Source organism: Acanthochromis polyacanthus, chromosome 17 (assembly GCF_021347895.1).
Source record: "Acanthochromis polyacanthus isolate Apoly-LR-REF ecotype Palm Island chromosome 17, KAUST_Apoly_ChrSc, whole genome shotgun sequence".
NCBI classification, from domain to species: Eukaryota; Metazoa; Chordata; class Actinopteri; family Pomacentridae; genus Acanthochromis; species Acanthochromis polyacanthus.
In genome coordinates, this window is record NC_067129.1 from 28,031,083 (window position 1) to 28,047,647 (window position 16,565).

A 16,565-nucleotide genomic window follows, 5' to 3' on the forward strand; every position below is an offset into this window, starting at 1 on the left:
CGATGGCTGAGAAGACAAAAGACACAATCTTGTTTGTAGGTTTGACCCATTTGTGAAAACTATTTCTATAAGCTGCAGTAAACTCTGTCTGCAGAGGGAAACAAGGTAAAACCACTAAATCGCCTTCTTGTGTGTTTGACTCATGTCAGAAGGTTGTGACTGATCATGAGTGAAGCTGAAGGAGAAAAAAAACAGAGCTGCAGAAGTTCTGCGTCACATTCCAGAAATGAAAGTGAAAGTGTGTCAGAGCAACGGCTGAGCTGCAGCCACACTGATCTGTGTTTCTGTCTCAACAAAATCAACTTTTCTTCCTCAACAACGAACTCAAACAGTGGTGAGTACAGATGAGAATATTTACTGTGTTTTAACAAGAAACTTTCAAACAAGAGCTAAGAGTTGCTGGAGTTTCTTTACTTTGTTGTTGCTGGAGACTCATGACTGCCATCATACACATGGTCTTTATAAACAAATAGAAGCTTTTGTTCACAGTTTAACTTCCATCCATCCATTCTCTATACACCACTTTATCCTCACTAGGGTCATGGGGGGTGCTGGAGTCTATCCCAGCTGACTCAGGTGAAGGCAGGGGACACCCTGGACAGGTCACCAGTCTGTCACAGGGCTACATATACAGACACACAATCACACTCACATTCACACCTACGGACAATTTAGAGTAACCAATTAACCTCAGCATGTTTTTGGACTGTGGGAGGAAACTGGAGTACCCGGAGAAAACCCACGCATGCACAGGGAGAACATGCAAACTCCATGCAGAAAGATCCCAGACCCAGGCCGGGATTTGAACCGGGGATCTTCTTGCTGCAAGGTGAAAGTGCTAACCACTATTCTACTGTGCAGCCACAGTTTAACTTTTATACAGATAATCTCAATGAGACACATGGTTTTCATTCTCAACAGATGGAGACCTCCATCCATTCTTTATACACCGCTTTATCCTCACTAGGGTCATGGGGGGTGCTGGAGTCTATCCCAGCTGACTCGGGTGAAGGCAGGGGACACCCTGGACAGGTCACCAGTCTGTCACAGGGCTACATATACAGACACACAATCAATAAAGATGAACAGACTTGTTTATGTTTTGACCCACATTGTTGACATTAATGGTAAAGACAGTGGGTCCAAAGACACAACCTTGTGGTACACCTTTGGTAACATGAAGAAAGCTGGAGGAGAGACCACTGAGCTGCACACATAGCTTACGATTGGTGAGATAATTTGAGAACCAGCCAACAGCTTAGTCTGATAGGCCGATGTAGCTTAACTCATATCACGTCTAAATTTCAGACGAATGATCATTTGCACAACTTGAGTGAATTAAATCATAGATTTAAATAGTGTTTGTATTTGTTACTGCAGTTCAGTAATATCTAATGTGTTTTTTCCTCTTCTGTTCAAAGTACAGACATGTCTGCTGCCCACAAAGTGCTGATTGAGGATCACTTCCTGTGCTCCATCTGTCTGGATGTGTTCACTGATCCAGTCACCACACCATGTGGACACAACTTCTGCAAAAACTGCATCACTGATCACTGGAACATTAGTGACATCTGCCAGTGTCCCATCTGTAAAAAGGAGTTTAAGACCAGACCTGAACTGTACATCAACACTTTTATCTCTGAGATGGTCGCTGTGTTCAGACGTGAAGCTCAACAGGAAACCAGTAGCTCAGAGCAACAAGCTGCTGAAGCAGGAGAAGTTCTCTGTGACGTCTGCACTGGAACCAAGCTGAAGGCCCTGAAGTCCTGCCTGGTGTGTCTGCTCTCCTACTGTGAGACTCACCTGGAGCTCCATCTGACCAAGTCAGTCCTGAAGAGACATCAGCTGGTGGATCCTGTGGAGGACCTGGAAGACAGGATGTGTCTGAAACATGACAAACCTCTGGAGCTGTTCTGTCAGACCGACCACACATGTATCTGCCTGCTCTGCTCTGTTTTAGACCACAAGACTCACCAGGTTGTTCCACTGAAGGAAGAATATGAAGAACAGAAGGCAGAGCTGCTGAAGACGGATGCTGAAGTTCAGCAGATGATCCAGAAGAGACGCCTGAAGATCTCTGAGATAAGAGAGTCTCTGAGGATTAGCAATGATGCTGCAGACGGACAGAAAGCAGAAGGTGTTCAGGTCTTCACGGCTCTGAAGGAGATAGTTGAGAGACGCCTGAAGCAGCTGATAAAGGAGGTGGAAGACCAACAGAAAGCAGCAGAGGAACAGGCTGAAGACTCCATCCAACATCTGGAGCAGCAAACCTCTGAGCTGATGAAGAGGAGCTCTGAGATGAAGCAGCTCTCAGACTCTGAAGACCACCTCCACCTCCTCCAAAGCTTCAGGGCCCTGAAAGCTGCTGCACCCACCGAGGACTTGATGGAGGTCACTGTTCATTCTCCATCATATGAGGGGACTGTGGTGAGAGCTGTAGCTCAGATAGAGGAGACGCTGACAGAAGTCATGAAGAAGATCTTGGATCCTGAGTTGAAGAGGATCAAGAAGTTTGCAGTGGATGTGACTCTGGATCCTGATACAGCAAATGCTAACCTCATCCTGTCTGATGATGGGAAACAAGTGAGTCATGGTGGTGTGAAGAAGAATCTTCTAAACTATGCAAAGAGATTTACTCGGTGGTTTAATGTTTTAGGAAAACAGAGTTTTTCGTCAGGCAGATTTTACTTTGAGGTTCAGGTTAAAGGGAAGGCTGGATGGTCTGTAGGTGTGGCCAGAGACTCAGTCAACAGGAAGGGAGAAGGCTATATGAGTCCTCAGTGTGGTTTCTGGAGGATGTGTTTGTGGAAGCAAGAATACAGAGCTTCTGCTGATCCTTATGTCCGTCTCTCTGTTCTGTCACCGTATAAGAAGGTGGGAGTGTTTGTGGATTATGAGGAGGGTCTGGTCTCCTTCTATGATGCTGACAATGCAGATCACATCTATTCCTTTACAGGCTGCTCTTTCACTGAACCACTCTACCCATTCTTAAATCCCCACATGAATAATGAGGGTAAAAACTCTGCTCCTCTGATCATCACTCCGGTCAGTCACACTGAGTAGAAGAATAAAGTGATTCTCTGCTGAAGGAGCAGCTTTCTCTGGAATCATCAGCTTGGAGGTTGAATACCAGCTTTCACTTGTACATGTGTTGAACTTTATCACTCCATGCAAACAAGTCGTGGCAGCTTTCAGCAATCACACTCTGAATTTCTCCAGGAATGACCCATTCTAGTTGTAACTGTAATAAATCTACATGTTTGATCAGCTGTAGATTCTGATTCGTGTTTTTCTGCTGAGACACACCAGCTTCATCATACTGGTTCATCTGGTTCACAAGAGCAGTTTGTGTCTCCAAGAGAGTCAAATGACCTGAAAAATCACAGTTTTAATGAACAGTAATAAGATCTTTATGTATTTAGGAATCAACTTTGAATCAGAATTATCCATCAAACAATCTGTGGTGGAGTCTAACAAAATATTTTACTGAATGTTTTCCATTTTTTGTGTTTTAAATATGAAATAATTGACCTGACTGTATGTTTAAAAAACTGTAACAAAAATAAAACTTGTTTTGTGCAAAGAAATGAAGGACTGTGATTGAAACCAACGGCACACAAGATTAAAAAGAATAAATTACATGAACACACACAGAACATCAATAATATCAAGAGTATCAGGTGTAGTTTGCTCTCGCTGCCTCAAAAAGAACGTTAACACTGGCCAACAACATTTTTGCTGACTTACAACTGAGACTTGTTTCTGACTAATTTGAAGGTGCTGAATCCAAAAATCACAATGGTTTTTTCCTAGGACGTCAGGTTTTTTGCTCTATGGCATAACTGCATATTTATCAAGTACGTATTAAAATATGATCACTTGGTCATAATGTTCCACACCCAGTGCATGCAACAATCCTGGTACATCGTGACAATAAACAAAATCACTCTCAGCTCTGAAATATTGCACAAAATCTCTTTCCCTGCTGCGATAACATGTTACTTTGGTACCATCTTGGAGCAAATTCTTTTCATTCAATCTTGAAGCTAATCGTTCTGATGTTTCTTTTGAAAGACCTAAATCTCATGTTAAACCATTCACCTCAGCCTGATTAAAACACTCTGGCTCTTTTGTGCTTGGACCGCATTCTTCAAAATCGACATCACTACCATGTTCGCTATCAGCCGACATAACATCTTGATCTTCATCAAGTGAAGGAAACTCTGTAAAATGTGGCACAGGTACATCATCGGAATGGGGCACAGGGCGAATTGCTGAATTCAGATTTGGGTAGCTTATTTTATGCTTATTTTTCTTGTTATAACCAGAAGTGTTGATGAGGCAAAAGTAGCAATCGTCTATATGATTCTTCGGCTCTCGCCACACCATAGGAATGCCAGATGCTAGTTTCTCCCTCTTTCCCTTGGTCCATTGTCTCAAATTTTCAATGCAAGGCTTGCACACTTTATGTGGTGCCCAAGACTTGTCCTGGTCTCCAAGTTTGACCTTAAAGTAAGCCAAGTAGGCTCGCTTCACAAAGTCACCAATATTCGCCCTTTGAGATGGTACAGTAAAATTTCCACAGATATAACAAAATGCATCTGGAGTATTCACACACTTTCTACGAGCAGTAGCCATGCTTGACTTTCAATCTGAAACACAACAGGAAATTTAATTAATTCGGGTTTAAGTTGGCATTTTCTCAATTAACTCATTGGCTGCCAGCCCTTTTCAGAGCAAAGAACCCCCTACTGCCAGAGTTTTTAAGAATTTTGACAGATTTTTCAAGACCTACAGAATATCAAGTTTTTAGACTACATAAACATTGAAACTATCGAAAGAAAGTGTAGATTCTCTTCTTTCATCAGGAAAGAAAAGTTTGCTTCTAGCATTTTTTGGTTCTAAAGTTATCGGCAGCAGAACATAGGGTAGTTTCAGCAAAAACACCTGTTTTTGACCAAAAAACAGAGATAACGAGCTTTTTCTGCAGAGAGGCACATCAATCACTTTGATGCCAATATTTTTTGGTTTAGTGACATCCTACACAACTGAACAGTTGTTTACTTATATGAAACAACAAAAACAACTCGGAAAAAGCATTTTGAGGTCAACTTTTTAACCTTTTGTTAGCTAAATCATTTCTTTATAAACAAACAACACAAGTCAACATTTTGGTTCAGAACAATATATCTTACAAAATTTTAACAAAATATTTTTAGGTGTGTGTGTCTGTGTGTGTGTCTGTGTGTGTGTGTGTCTGTGTGCTCGCTCTAAACTCATCTGACTCAGCTTCGTCAGATGAGCTCAAGAGAGCGGTGTTGGCGAAACCGAAACCGAAAACTAGCGCGGCTTTGATCGCCAGCGGCTTTTGGCAACGGCACTTTTTGCTGTCGCCCCACCATGGTCACCATTTTTGTCATTTTTTTGGCCCACCGCAACACTCTCACGTTCCAAAACTCCAGGATTTTCACCGACAAGCTCCACCAGACTGTCCTGCAGCCCCCCCAGTCAAAAAACATGATTGACGTCTATAGACGTCATTGGCAGCGAATGCTCGGATTTCAGTTGACGTCTATAGACGTCAATGGCAGCGAATGAGTTAAATATGATGGGTGTGGCAGCCACCGATACTACAAGTCCAAATGCCACAGAAAAAAAACGTGACATGATAGGTAAAAACTGATGTCATTTCTGAAATCAGGACCCCAAAATTAGGTAAAAACAGGTGTTAGTTTTCAGTCAGCAGAAAAAAAGTTCAAATTTGTTGGCCAGTGTAATAATACAGGAATCAAAATCAAACAGCAGATGGAGCCAAAGAGCTAAAAAAAATGAACAACTTGAACACCAGCCTCTCTGCTGTGACTCCACAGATCAGCTTATTCAGACTTTAATGTGTCTGCTGCATCAATGTTGTACAGATCTGTTGAACACTAATTACCAGTTGACTCACTTTCAGCAGGACCTCACCATCAGTTTGGAGCTGATGGTGTTTTTAATGCAGATGAGTTTTATGTTGGTGATAAATGAGTTGAATCTCTGTGGTGCTGGATAGTCAGGGATCATCAGAGGGTCTGAGGCTAGTCGACCCCAAAAAGCAACATCTCATAAGAATGAAATGAAGGGTGTGCATGACGTAGGTTTTGAGGGTTTGAGCAGAAAAAAGCTGCTCAATTAAAGACTTTGATTTCTGATCCTGAGGAATCTGTTTAAGGTTTCTATTTGACCAGTCTTTGTAACAAACAGAGGATCAGAAGGGAAGTACTGTGAGATTCTCTGGTTTTTACGTAGTGTATGAAAGACTTACAAGGGCGGCATGGCTCAGTGGGTAGAGTACCCATCTTGTAACTGGAAGGTTGCCAGTTCGATCCTCGGCCCGTTGTGCTCATGTCGAGGTGTCCCTGAGCAAGACACTGAACCCCTAATTGCTCCTGGTGGGTTGTGGTTAGCGCCTTGCATGGCAGCTTCCACCATCAATGGGTGATGTGATGTACCATGTAAAGTGCTTTGGATAAAAGCGCTATATAAATACAACCATTTACAAGTGCTCAGGGATAAATCTAGTTTTCAGTACATAATGAGCAGTGGATCACTCATTTAATTGATCTCGCTTTGTTTGAGTGAATAAACCAGATGGTCTTCTCAGATGGTAGAAGGTCACATCCAGGATGCAGTAGGAAAAGTCGACCAATCAAAAGAATTCTGTGCATCACAAGAACCAAGGAAGGCCTTATGATGCCAGAATGAGGGCGGGAGATTTCTGACATCAGGGTCTTTATTTTTTGGCCAGCAGCAGCTCCAACACCTCTGTATCTTCTATTGCAAACTGAAGACTGTGGCACTTAAAGACACTGAAGGACCTGAGATGAGTTTCTCATAGAAAATCTCTCATATGAGAAAATGCCAATGCTTTCACACAGGAAGCGATATGCGATGCGCTCACTGCATTCTTCAGCGTACAGCTCCTGAGGAAGTTTTCAAAGCTTCCAGTGCAGAGATGTCAGCATCCCCACAAGCTAGAAGCTGTCAGTTTGTTACAAACACTTCAACAGTGAAGATGTATTTGCCCCATGCTAAGTAGCAAACATTAGCACTAGCCTTGCTAGTATGAAAGCTTTCCTCCCCGAGTCTCAATACAAATGTAAAGTCATGTCATATTCTTGGAGGAATTCAGACACATGAAGCACTAGATTTTCCAGTAGTTTATGCTCCTTGTCATCCAAGATACCTCGACTCTATTGGCCGTGTTGTCATACGTCATAACACACAAGGGTCAAAGTTGAACAAGTCTGAACATTGAGTGTGGTCAGCCTGTGGTCTCTCTGACCAGCTCGCTGTGATTGTACTTTTATCACAGCGGCATGCCATTGTTGAGCGGAGCAAACATCCTGTGTGGTGTCAGTTTTTCCTGTTTGAAAAGGTTACCCTACTGAGGGAAGGAGTAGCTCAGCTGGACTGGTATATTTACCTGTCAGGATTTGTAGACAAAGCTGGGCAGGGACTGGGTTGTTTTATTAAAGGATTACTGAAGCTATAGAAAACCGCATATGGGGGATAAACTGGAAAGCCAGTGCTGGTATGAAAGAAAGAGAAGTTGCTGGGAAAATAGTAAAGATGAAGTGGTATGTATAGACGTATGACAGGAAGAGGAATGACTGAGGTGTAGTCCTGCTCCTCAGTCTCAGCTAAAGATGTGATCTCCACTAAAATATGAGGCTGTTTGAATAAAATATCTGAGGAAGTAATGAAAGCTGAAATTTATTCTGCTTTGTCTTATCTTTTCAATGATTCCGAAATGTTGATCAAGTCGTTCTAATAGTGTCTGATTATGGGTGAGTTGAAATATGAAAAAACTGAAGCTGCATGTCACAGAAACACAAAACTAAACACAACAATTACTTTACAATATGAAATAGTTGGTAACAAAGATGGAAAGAAAGTTATTTTCAATAAACTTTCACGACAGACTGAGCAGGTTTAACATTGATAGTCTGATCCAAATAAAACAGAGTTCTAGAGTTTCAAAATGGTTCTTAAAATATAACTAAGAACAAAAAGAAAGAAAAAGAACATAATATTGGCATGTTTTTCGTTTCCGGACCCCACAATTGTGTCAAATAGTTTTATTGTTAGAACAGAGTTATTTGGGTTATTCCACCTCAAATCATCAGAGACCTTCTACTCAACCATCTCTGATTTCTCTGGAACTTTTTAATTATAAACTATGGGTCTTTATAATGGGCTGCACAGTGATGTAGTGGTTAGGACTTTTGCCTTGCAGTGAGAAGATCGCCAGTTCGTGTCCCGGTCTTCCTGGGATCTTTCTGCATGGAGTTTGCATGTTCTCCTTGTACATGTGTGGGTTTTCTCCGGGTACTCCGGCTTCCTCCCACAGTCCAAAAACATGCTGAGATTAATTAATTATTCAAATTTGCCTGTAGGTGTGAATGACAGTGTGATTGATTGTCTGTATATGTAGCCCTGTGACAGACTGGTGACCTGTCCAGTGTCGACTGGGATGGGCTGCAGCCCCTCTGTGACCCCAATGAGGATTGGGCAGTGTGCAGATAATGGATAGATGGATATTTGAATTGATAAACCCTTGTTTTATGGCTCCTATCCAAGTTGTTTTCTCCTGACTACATCCTTGCTTGTGTTGTATCTACTCTCAGATGTGCGTTGCTCTGGATAAAAGCATCTGCTAAATGAAGTTGTAGAATTGTAGAACATCTGTGACATTTTAGTTTGATATACCAAGTACTTCATTAGCTCTTTATAGTTGTTACAAATAAAAACCTGGAGGTCTGATTCTACCTGGATATAGAACTGACTGATAACGTTAGTACATTATATAGAAACAAAAATGGGTAAAGATTGGGCACCATTGCACTCTGTCAATAATATGGGTATCTCTAATTAAAACGGCAACCAAAATGAGAGTATTCAATGCGTCAGTGGAATCTATCTTGATTCATGGATCTGACTCCTGGTCACTAATGGAGATACTCTCAAAAAGAACTGATCAAACTTCTACCAGAATGCTATGGGTGGTACAAAACATCTCCTGGAAATAACACCTCAGAAACAAGCCACTATATGACTCACATCCACGCTTGTCAACCATCACTAGACAACGTAGGCCAGCCCTGGATGGACATGTGGTGAGACACAATGAAGCAGCTGGTCGTTGTCATGGAAACCTGATACTATCTGAAGAGCTGGAAGGCCTAACACAGCATTAAGGAAGGTTCTAGAAGAAGACATGGGTCTGGAAGGCAAAGAACTGTTGATTGCAATGTTGGACAGAGGGAGCTGGAGGAAGAACTTTATTCATGTCACCGATTCCGTCGGATGCAAGTGACTAACATAAATGGCCACAAACTAATAAACTTTGGGTTAATCTGGTTGCATTCGTGGTCAGTTTTGGGCTTTAAATGATACAACAACGGGTTAGAACTTGGACACTAAACTCCCACCATTCAGAACTTCTGAGTGTCACAACTATCATTAAACTCTACATCTCTGATAAAAGTAATTTTAACCTTGTAGGTGGTGCAACCAAACACTGAAAGAGTTTATGTTTATATGACCGTAAACAGCCACTAAACCTGATTCAAACTAAACAAACATAAACAGGAAATAAGCTAACTGTGGACTCTTGAAGATCACTTGGTAAACTTTGCCGTAAACAGAAAGTCCAAACTGTTGCAAGAAACATCAACTGTTGCATGTTGGAGCTCAGGGGACCACACTGCCCCCTGCTGGACCAACACTCAGACAACAACAGCTATTAATGAGTGAAACAGTCATTAATGAGGTCCACTGTGACAAACACTCGTTAACACTTTCAACAGTTTCTGATGGTAATTATTCCTGAGGGAGTTTATCAGAGGAAAACAGCGATTACAGCAGCTGATGATGAAAACCTGCAGAGACTCGCTGCTCTGATCAACACAAGACGAAGCTCTGGCTGTTGATCACAAACTTTATGACAAACTTGGTCGACAGCAAGAAAACTACAGATTTTCATGGTTCTAAATAATGCAGATGAACCTCTGACTTTGTTTTAACAGTGTTTCTACTAAACACCCACAACAGAAAAATAAAAACTGACTGACATGAAACTTCAGCTAGCACCAAAATGCTGTGATAAAACACACGTTGGTTCTTCTGTCCAACACATTCTGGTCCAAAGTTGAGCTCACCAGTTTGATCTCAGTCCCTTTAGAAACCCACAAACTTTCAGACGTTTGTTTCTGTGTGCTGGTTTTCTGTCTCTTAATGGACATTTTCTGCCTATTTCTGGTAATTTTGTCTCTTTTTTTGTTGTTGTGTACTTTTTGTGGTTGTTCTCTGTCTCTTGGTGATTGTTTTATGCATCCGTCACATTATTTGTCTTTTTGAGATCATCTTGTGTCTATTTGAGGTAATTTTATGTCTCTTAGTACCCATTTTGTATCTTTACTGTTGTTTTCTGTCTTTTTGTGGTTGCTTTTTGTCTCTTTGTGGTAGTTTTATGTGTATTTGTGGTTGTTTTGAGTCTCTGTTGTTGTTTTCCATCTCTTTGTGGCTGTTAAGTGTCTGTTTGCGGTAGTGTTGTGTCTCTTTGTAGTTGTTTTATGCATTTTTGTGGCCTTTCTGTCTGTTCGTAGTTCTTTTATGTCTCTCTGTGGTTGTTTTGTGTCTCTATTGTTGTTTTCTGTCTCTTTACTGGCACTGTGTGCCATTCGATATTGATTTTGAGTAGTTTTCTGTGCCTTTCTGTTTTTTTTTTATCAGTTTCACGTGGTGTCAGTTAGTTTGGAGTCGACACCCAGTAATCGTGCGGTAAATGTTCGGTTAAATAAGACTGACCACAACCTTATCAGGTTGGACGACGTCAAAGTTCTGAAAACATGTTGGTATTCACAGATAGTTTGTTCAAAAATAATAGATCCATCCTATATAAGACTATTGATGTAGAATCTTGATATTCTTTCATCAGGAGAAGAATTCTGCATCAACTCCAGGATTAGTCTTCTGTGTCTTGAAAGCTCAGAGAGAAGGTCGGTCTAATAGCTGGAGTCTCTCCAGAGAGAGCGGCTCCCTGTCCGATGCTCCCTGAACGCCTCGCTGCAACTTTAATTCTATTAACCTGCTGGTCAGTGATTCACCTGAGAGCTCAGAGGCCTCATTACAGCCCCACAGTAACACAACACAACAGTACAACAACCACAACACACCTTATCCATTTAAAATAAACACATGGAAGCACAGAAAGAGCAGCAACTGAAAAAGAACTGTCAGACAACAAACATCCGACTCAGTGTCAGTCAGTAGCTGGATGGTTGAACCTTTAGAGAACCATTAAAGTCACCAGAGGAGGGGCTGCAGCTACCATCAGGAGAAAAAACAATAGTTTATCACAGGAAGAGACACAAAACAACCACAGAGACACAAAATGACCCCAAAAGACACAAAACTGCCATAAAATACCACAAAGACACACAAAACCAATACAAAGAGACACAAAAAGACCACTAAGACACACAAAATAACCAAAGAGAGGCAGAAAATAACTGCAAAATGACAGAAAATGACATAAAGTAGCACAAAACTACCACAAAGAAACCCAGAACAGCCACAAAACCATAAACATGCACAAAGCAACCAGAAATACACACAAAACAACCACACAATGTGACCAGAAAGAGGCACAAAATGGCCACAAATATGCACAGAACAACCACAAAGAGTTACAAATTGACAGCAAAGATGCAAAATGTCCCCAAAGAGACACAGAATGACATCTTTGAGAATCAGAACTTTGTGGAATCCACATCAATTGTACTCTACTAGATACAGAACTGCGTTAACAATGTCACTGTGAACAAAGAGGTCTGGATGTTACCCAATCAGAAGCCCTGGATAACACAGGAAGTTAAATCTTTATGGTCTACTCTAAAATCTGTCTTTGTTCTCATCCATCATCCCACCCTGCCTGAAGTCTCCATGTTTTATCCCTGATCAGTGGACTGATCTACTGCTGTCACGCCGATCATGAAATGCTCTGATGTTCTAGTCTGATAGCACCTCAAATCCAGCCATCAGCCCACACCAGATGGCGTATGGAGCCAACAGGTCTGCAGAGGATGCCATCACCGCTGCTCTTCACACTGCACTGACCCACCTTGAATACCAGGGGAGCTATATGATGAAGCTTTTCATAGACTTTAGCTCTGCCGCCAAATTTCATTTCCAGTAGACTGATCTCTAAACTGGGGCTGCACAGTGGCGTAAGTGGTTAGCACTTCCACCTTGCAGCAAGAAGATCCCCGGTTCGAATCCCGGCCTGGGCCTGGGATCTTTCTGCATGGAGTTTGCATGTTCTCCCTGTGCATGCGTGGGTTTTCTCCGGGTACTCCGGCTTCCTCCCACAGTCCAAAAACATGCTGAGGTTAATTGGTTACTCTAAATTGTCCGTAGGTGTGAATGTGAGTGTGATTGTGTGTCTGTATATGTAGCCCTGTGACAGACTGGTGACCTGTCCAGGGTGTCCCCTGCCTTCACCCGAGTCAGCTGGGATAGACTCCAGCACCCCCCATGACCCTAGTGAGGATAAAGCGGTGTATAGAAAATGGATGGATGGATGGTCTCTAAACTGAGTGACTGAGGACTTTCTAACCCTAACCCCCTGACAGTCAGAGAAGGAAACCAGCTCTCCTTCACCATCACATCCTCTATTTACTGTATACATATGACTATACCATCCATAACTCTAAAACCCTTGATAAGTTCACTGATGACACGGCCGTGGTTGACCTTATCTCAGGAGGAGATGAGTCCACCTACAGAGATAAAGTCCAAAGACTGACCATGTGGTGTTCAGAGAAGAATCTCACCCTGAACACCACAAAACCAGAAGAACTAATCATAGACTTTCAAAAAAAATGAGCAAACCCTGATAAATTTCCAAATTCTGATCTAAACAGTCAACGGGGACAGTGTAGAAAGGCTCCCTGCCTTCAGGTTCCTGATGAAGATCTCTCCTGGACTACCAAACCCACTGCAGCAGTAAAGAAGGTTCAGCAGCAACTCCACTTTCTGAGGATCCTTAGAATAAACAGCCTGAAAAGGAAAAGCTGTTGGTGTCCTTTCACTGCTGCTACAATGAAAGCTTGCTGGCGTACATATAAACAGTCTTCAGGACAGATCATATCCTGGACACCATCTGTTCGACTCTCAGGTAGATGCTTCACTTCCTTTAAATCACAAACAGACTCATAAACAGCTTCTACCTAGAACACACGAGAGAACTGAACCCTGTGAACACTCACACTGTCTGGACCAGAGCACCTGCTAGCAACGTAGCTACTACCCAATGAATCGTGTATTTATAACTCCACCAAGAAATGTGGTGGAGTTATGTGACAATGCACTTACATTTGTCAGTCTGTCTGTCAGCAACATTACTCAAAAACAGACTAACAGATTTGTATGAAATTTTTAGGCAAGGTCAGAAATGACACAAGGACCAAGTGATTACATTTTGGCAGTGATGCAGCTTATAGTCTGGATCCACGGATTTGTTAAAGCTTTCTGTATCATTGCAAGATAGCGGCATGTCGTCACGGTAACCATGACAACAAGTGAACACTACATCAGCTGATACTACGACTGAGCAGCCGTGGTGGAGGACTGTGCTCTCTGAGTGCTTTTCTAGTTTATGGCGCTGTCACACTGTAGCGTATAGAGCCAGCGTATGAGGAACGTATGGACTTTTTGGGCATACGCTGACATATGCTGAAACACACTAGGGGTACGCTAGAATACGTTTCAAGTACGCCGTGGTACGTCGGTGTACGCTCATGTATGCTGACGGCCAAAAATTTTTTGAACATGCACAAAAATTTTCAGCGTATGCCGACGTATGAATTTTACGCTCCTCATACGTTCCTCATACGCTGAACACACTAGAGGTACGCTGAAGGTACGTTACTCATACGGCGAGTACGGTTCTCATACGTTGAAATTAAGTGGGGCAGGAAACCTAGCGTTAGAGGAGCGTATAATGAACGTGTGTCTGACGTGTGTCTAACAAATGGCTAATGTTATGATGGAAGTTCTAACGACAGTCTAATGTACTCAACTTATGCCTAACGTGTTCTGAGCATACAGCCAACTTATCCCATGCGTATTACATGCGTATTTCCAGCGTATGGGGGGGTATACAGTGCCTTGTGAAAGTATTCGGCCCCCTTGAACTTTTCAACCTTTCGCCACATTTCAGGCTTCAAACATAAAGATATAAAATTTAAATTTTTTGTCAAGAATCAACAACAAGTGGGACACAATCGTGCAGTGGAATGAAATTTATTGGATATTTTAAACTTTTTTAACAAATAAAAAACTGAAAAGTGGGGTGTGCAATATTATTCGTCCCCTTTACTTTCAGTGCAGCAAACTCACTCCAGAAGTTCAGTGAGGATCTCTGAATGATCCAATGTTGTCCTAAATGACTGATGATGATAAATAGAATCCACCTGTGTGTAATCAAGTCTCCGTATAAATGCACCTGCTCTGTGATAGTCTCAGGGTTCTGTTTAAAGTGCAGAGAGCATCATGAAGACCAAGGAACACACCAGGCAGGTCCCAGATACTGTTGTGGAGAAGTTTAAAGCCGGATTTGGATACAAAAAGATTTCCCAAGCTTTAAACATCTCAAGGAGCACTGTGCAAGCAATCATGTTGAAATGGAGGGAGTATCAGACCACTGCAAATCTACCAAGACCCGGCCGTCCCTCTAAACTTTCACCTCCAACAAGGAGAAGACTGATCAGAGATGCAGCCAAGAGGCCCATGATCACTCTGGATGAACTGCAGAGATCTACAGCTGAGGTGGGAGAGTCTGTCCATAGGACAACAATCAGTCGTACACTGCACAAATCTGGCCTTTATGGAAGAGTGGCAAGAAGAAAGCCGTTTCTCAAAGATATCCATAAAAAGTCTCGTTTGAAGTTTGCCACAAGCCACCTGGGAGACACACCAAACATGTGGAAGAAGGTGCTCTGGTCAGATGAAACCAAAATCCAACTTTTTGGCCACAATGCAAAACGATATGTTTGGCGTAAAAGCAACACAGCTCATCACCCTGAACACACCATCCCCACTGTCAAACATGGTGGTGGCAGCCTCATGGTTTGGGCCTGCTTTTCTTCAGCAGGGACAGGGAAGATGGTTAAAATTGATGGGAAGATGAATGGAGCCAAATACAGGAGCATTCTGGAAGAAAACCTGTTGGAGTCTGCAAAAGACCTGAGACTGGGACGGAGATTTATCTTCCAACAGGACAATGATCCAAAACATAAAGCCAAATCTACAATGGAATGGTTCACAAATAAACGTATCCAGGTGTTAGAATGGCCAAGTCAAAGTCCAGACCTGAATCCAATCCAGAATCTGTGGGCAGAGCTGAAGACTGCTGTTCACAAACGCTCTCCATCCAACCTCACTGAGCTCCAGCTGTTTTGCAGGAAGAATGGGCAAGAATTTCAGTCTCTGGATGTGCAAAACTGATAGAGACATACCCCAAGCGACTTGCAGCTGTAATTGCAGCAAAAGGTGGCGCTACAAAGTATTAATGCAAGGGGGCCGAATAATATTGCACGCCCCACTTTTCAGGTTTTTATTTGTTAAAAAAGGTTAAAATATCCAATAAATTTCGTTCCACTTCACGATTGTGTCCCACTTGTTGATTCTTGACAAAAAATTAAAATTTTATATCTTTATGTTTGAAGCCTGAAATGTGGCGAAAGGTTGAAAAGTTCAAGGGGGCCGAATACTTTCTCAAGGCACTGTATAAAGTCTCAAATTTCCAAATCTGTATCAGTTTGTACCAGCAGTTCAGAGATGGAGGTTGCTGTGCTGCAACATCACCAAGATTTGTTACAGTTGGCAGTTGAGTATCCTAGACACAGAAGAAGAAGGCCTAGAATGAGACGTGCAATCTGGGTGAAACCTTGGATTGGAAGGCGGCTTCAATTTGGCCTTTATGACCAGCTTATGGTTGAATTGAGAAATGAAGATCAGAGAGCCTTCAGGAACTTCCTACGCATGCCTCCAGAAATGTATGATGAACTGCTGGACAGGGTTGGTCCCAACATCACCAGCTGTGTACGCTCATCATACATGTGGCTGACGTTCTGCATACGCTTCTCATACGTCGGAGGTACGCTGATATACGTTACTCATACGTCGGTATACGTCCTACTCAAATACACATCACATCACATACGCTCACATACGCTGACATACACTATGCGTACGCTATGCATACGCTACTCATACGCTACTCATACGCTGATGGTACGCTAGGCTTACGTTACTCTAACGGTCATTAACCAAAAATCGACCTCATACGCTGAAAAGTTCTGTGTATAAACATTTTTTTGAAATATTCGATACGTTCCTCATACGCTGGCTCTATACGCTACAGTGTGACAGCGCCATTAGTACTGTGGTAGAAGTGTGTTTGCAATACACTGCCCCCTTCAGTTTGGAAGCAGACGCCACGTCGTGTAAAAAAGCTA

General features: G+C 42.3%; 1 protein-coding gene across 1 annotated transcript; it reads left to right on the forward strand.

Annotated features, from left to right (window-relative positions):
• Nucleotides 1–1,422: 1,422 nt before the first annotated feature.
• LOC127530665 (E3 ubiquitin-protein ligase TRIM21-like) lies at nt 1,423–3,518 on the forward strand. The gene has a single exon (XM_051938021.1). It carries the CDS (start codon nt 1,429–1,431, stop codon nt 3,061–3,063), a length of 1,635 nt encoding a protein of 544 aa, XP_051793981.1. The 5' UTR covers nt 1,423–1,428; the 3' UTR covers nt 3,064–3,518.
• The last annotated feature ends 13,047 nt before the right edge of the window (nt 3,519–16,565 follow it).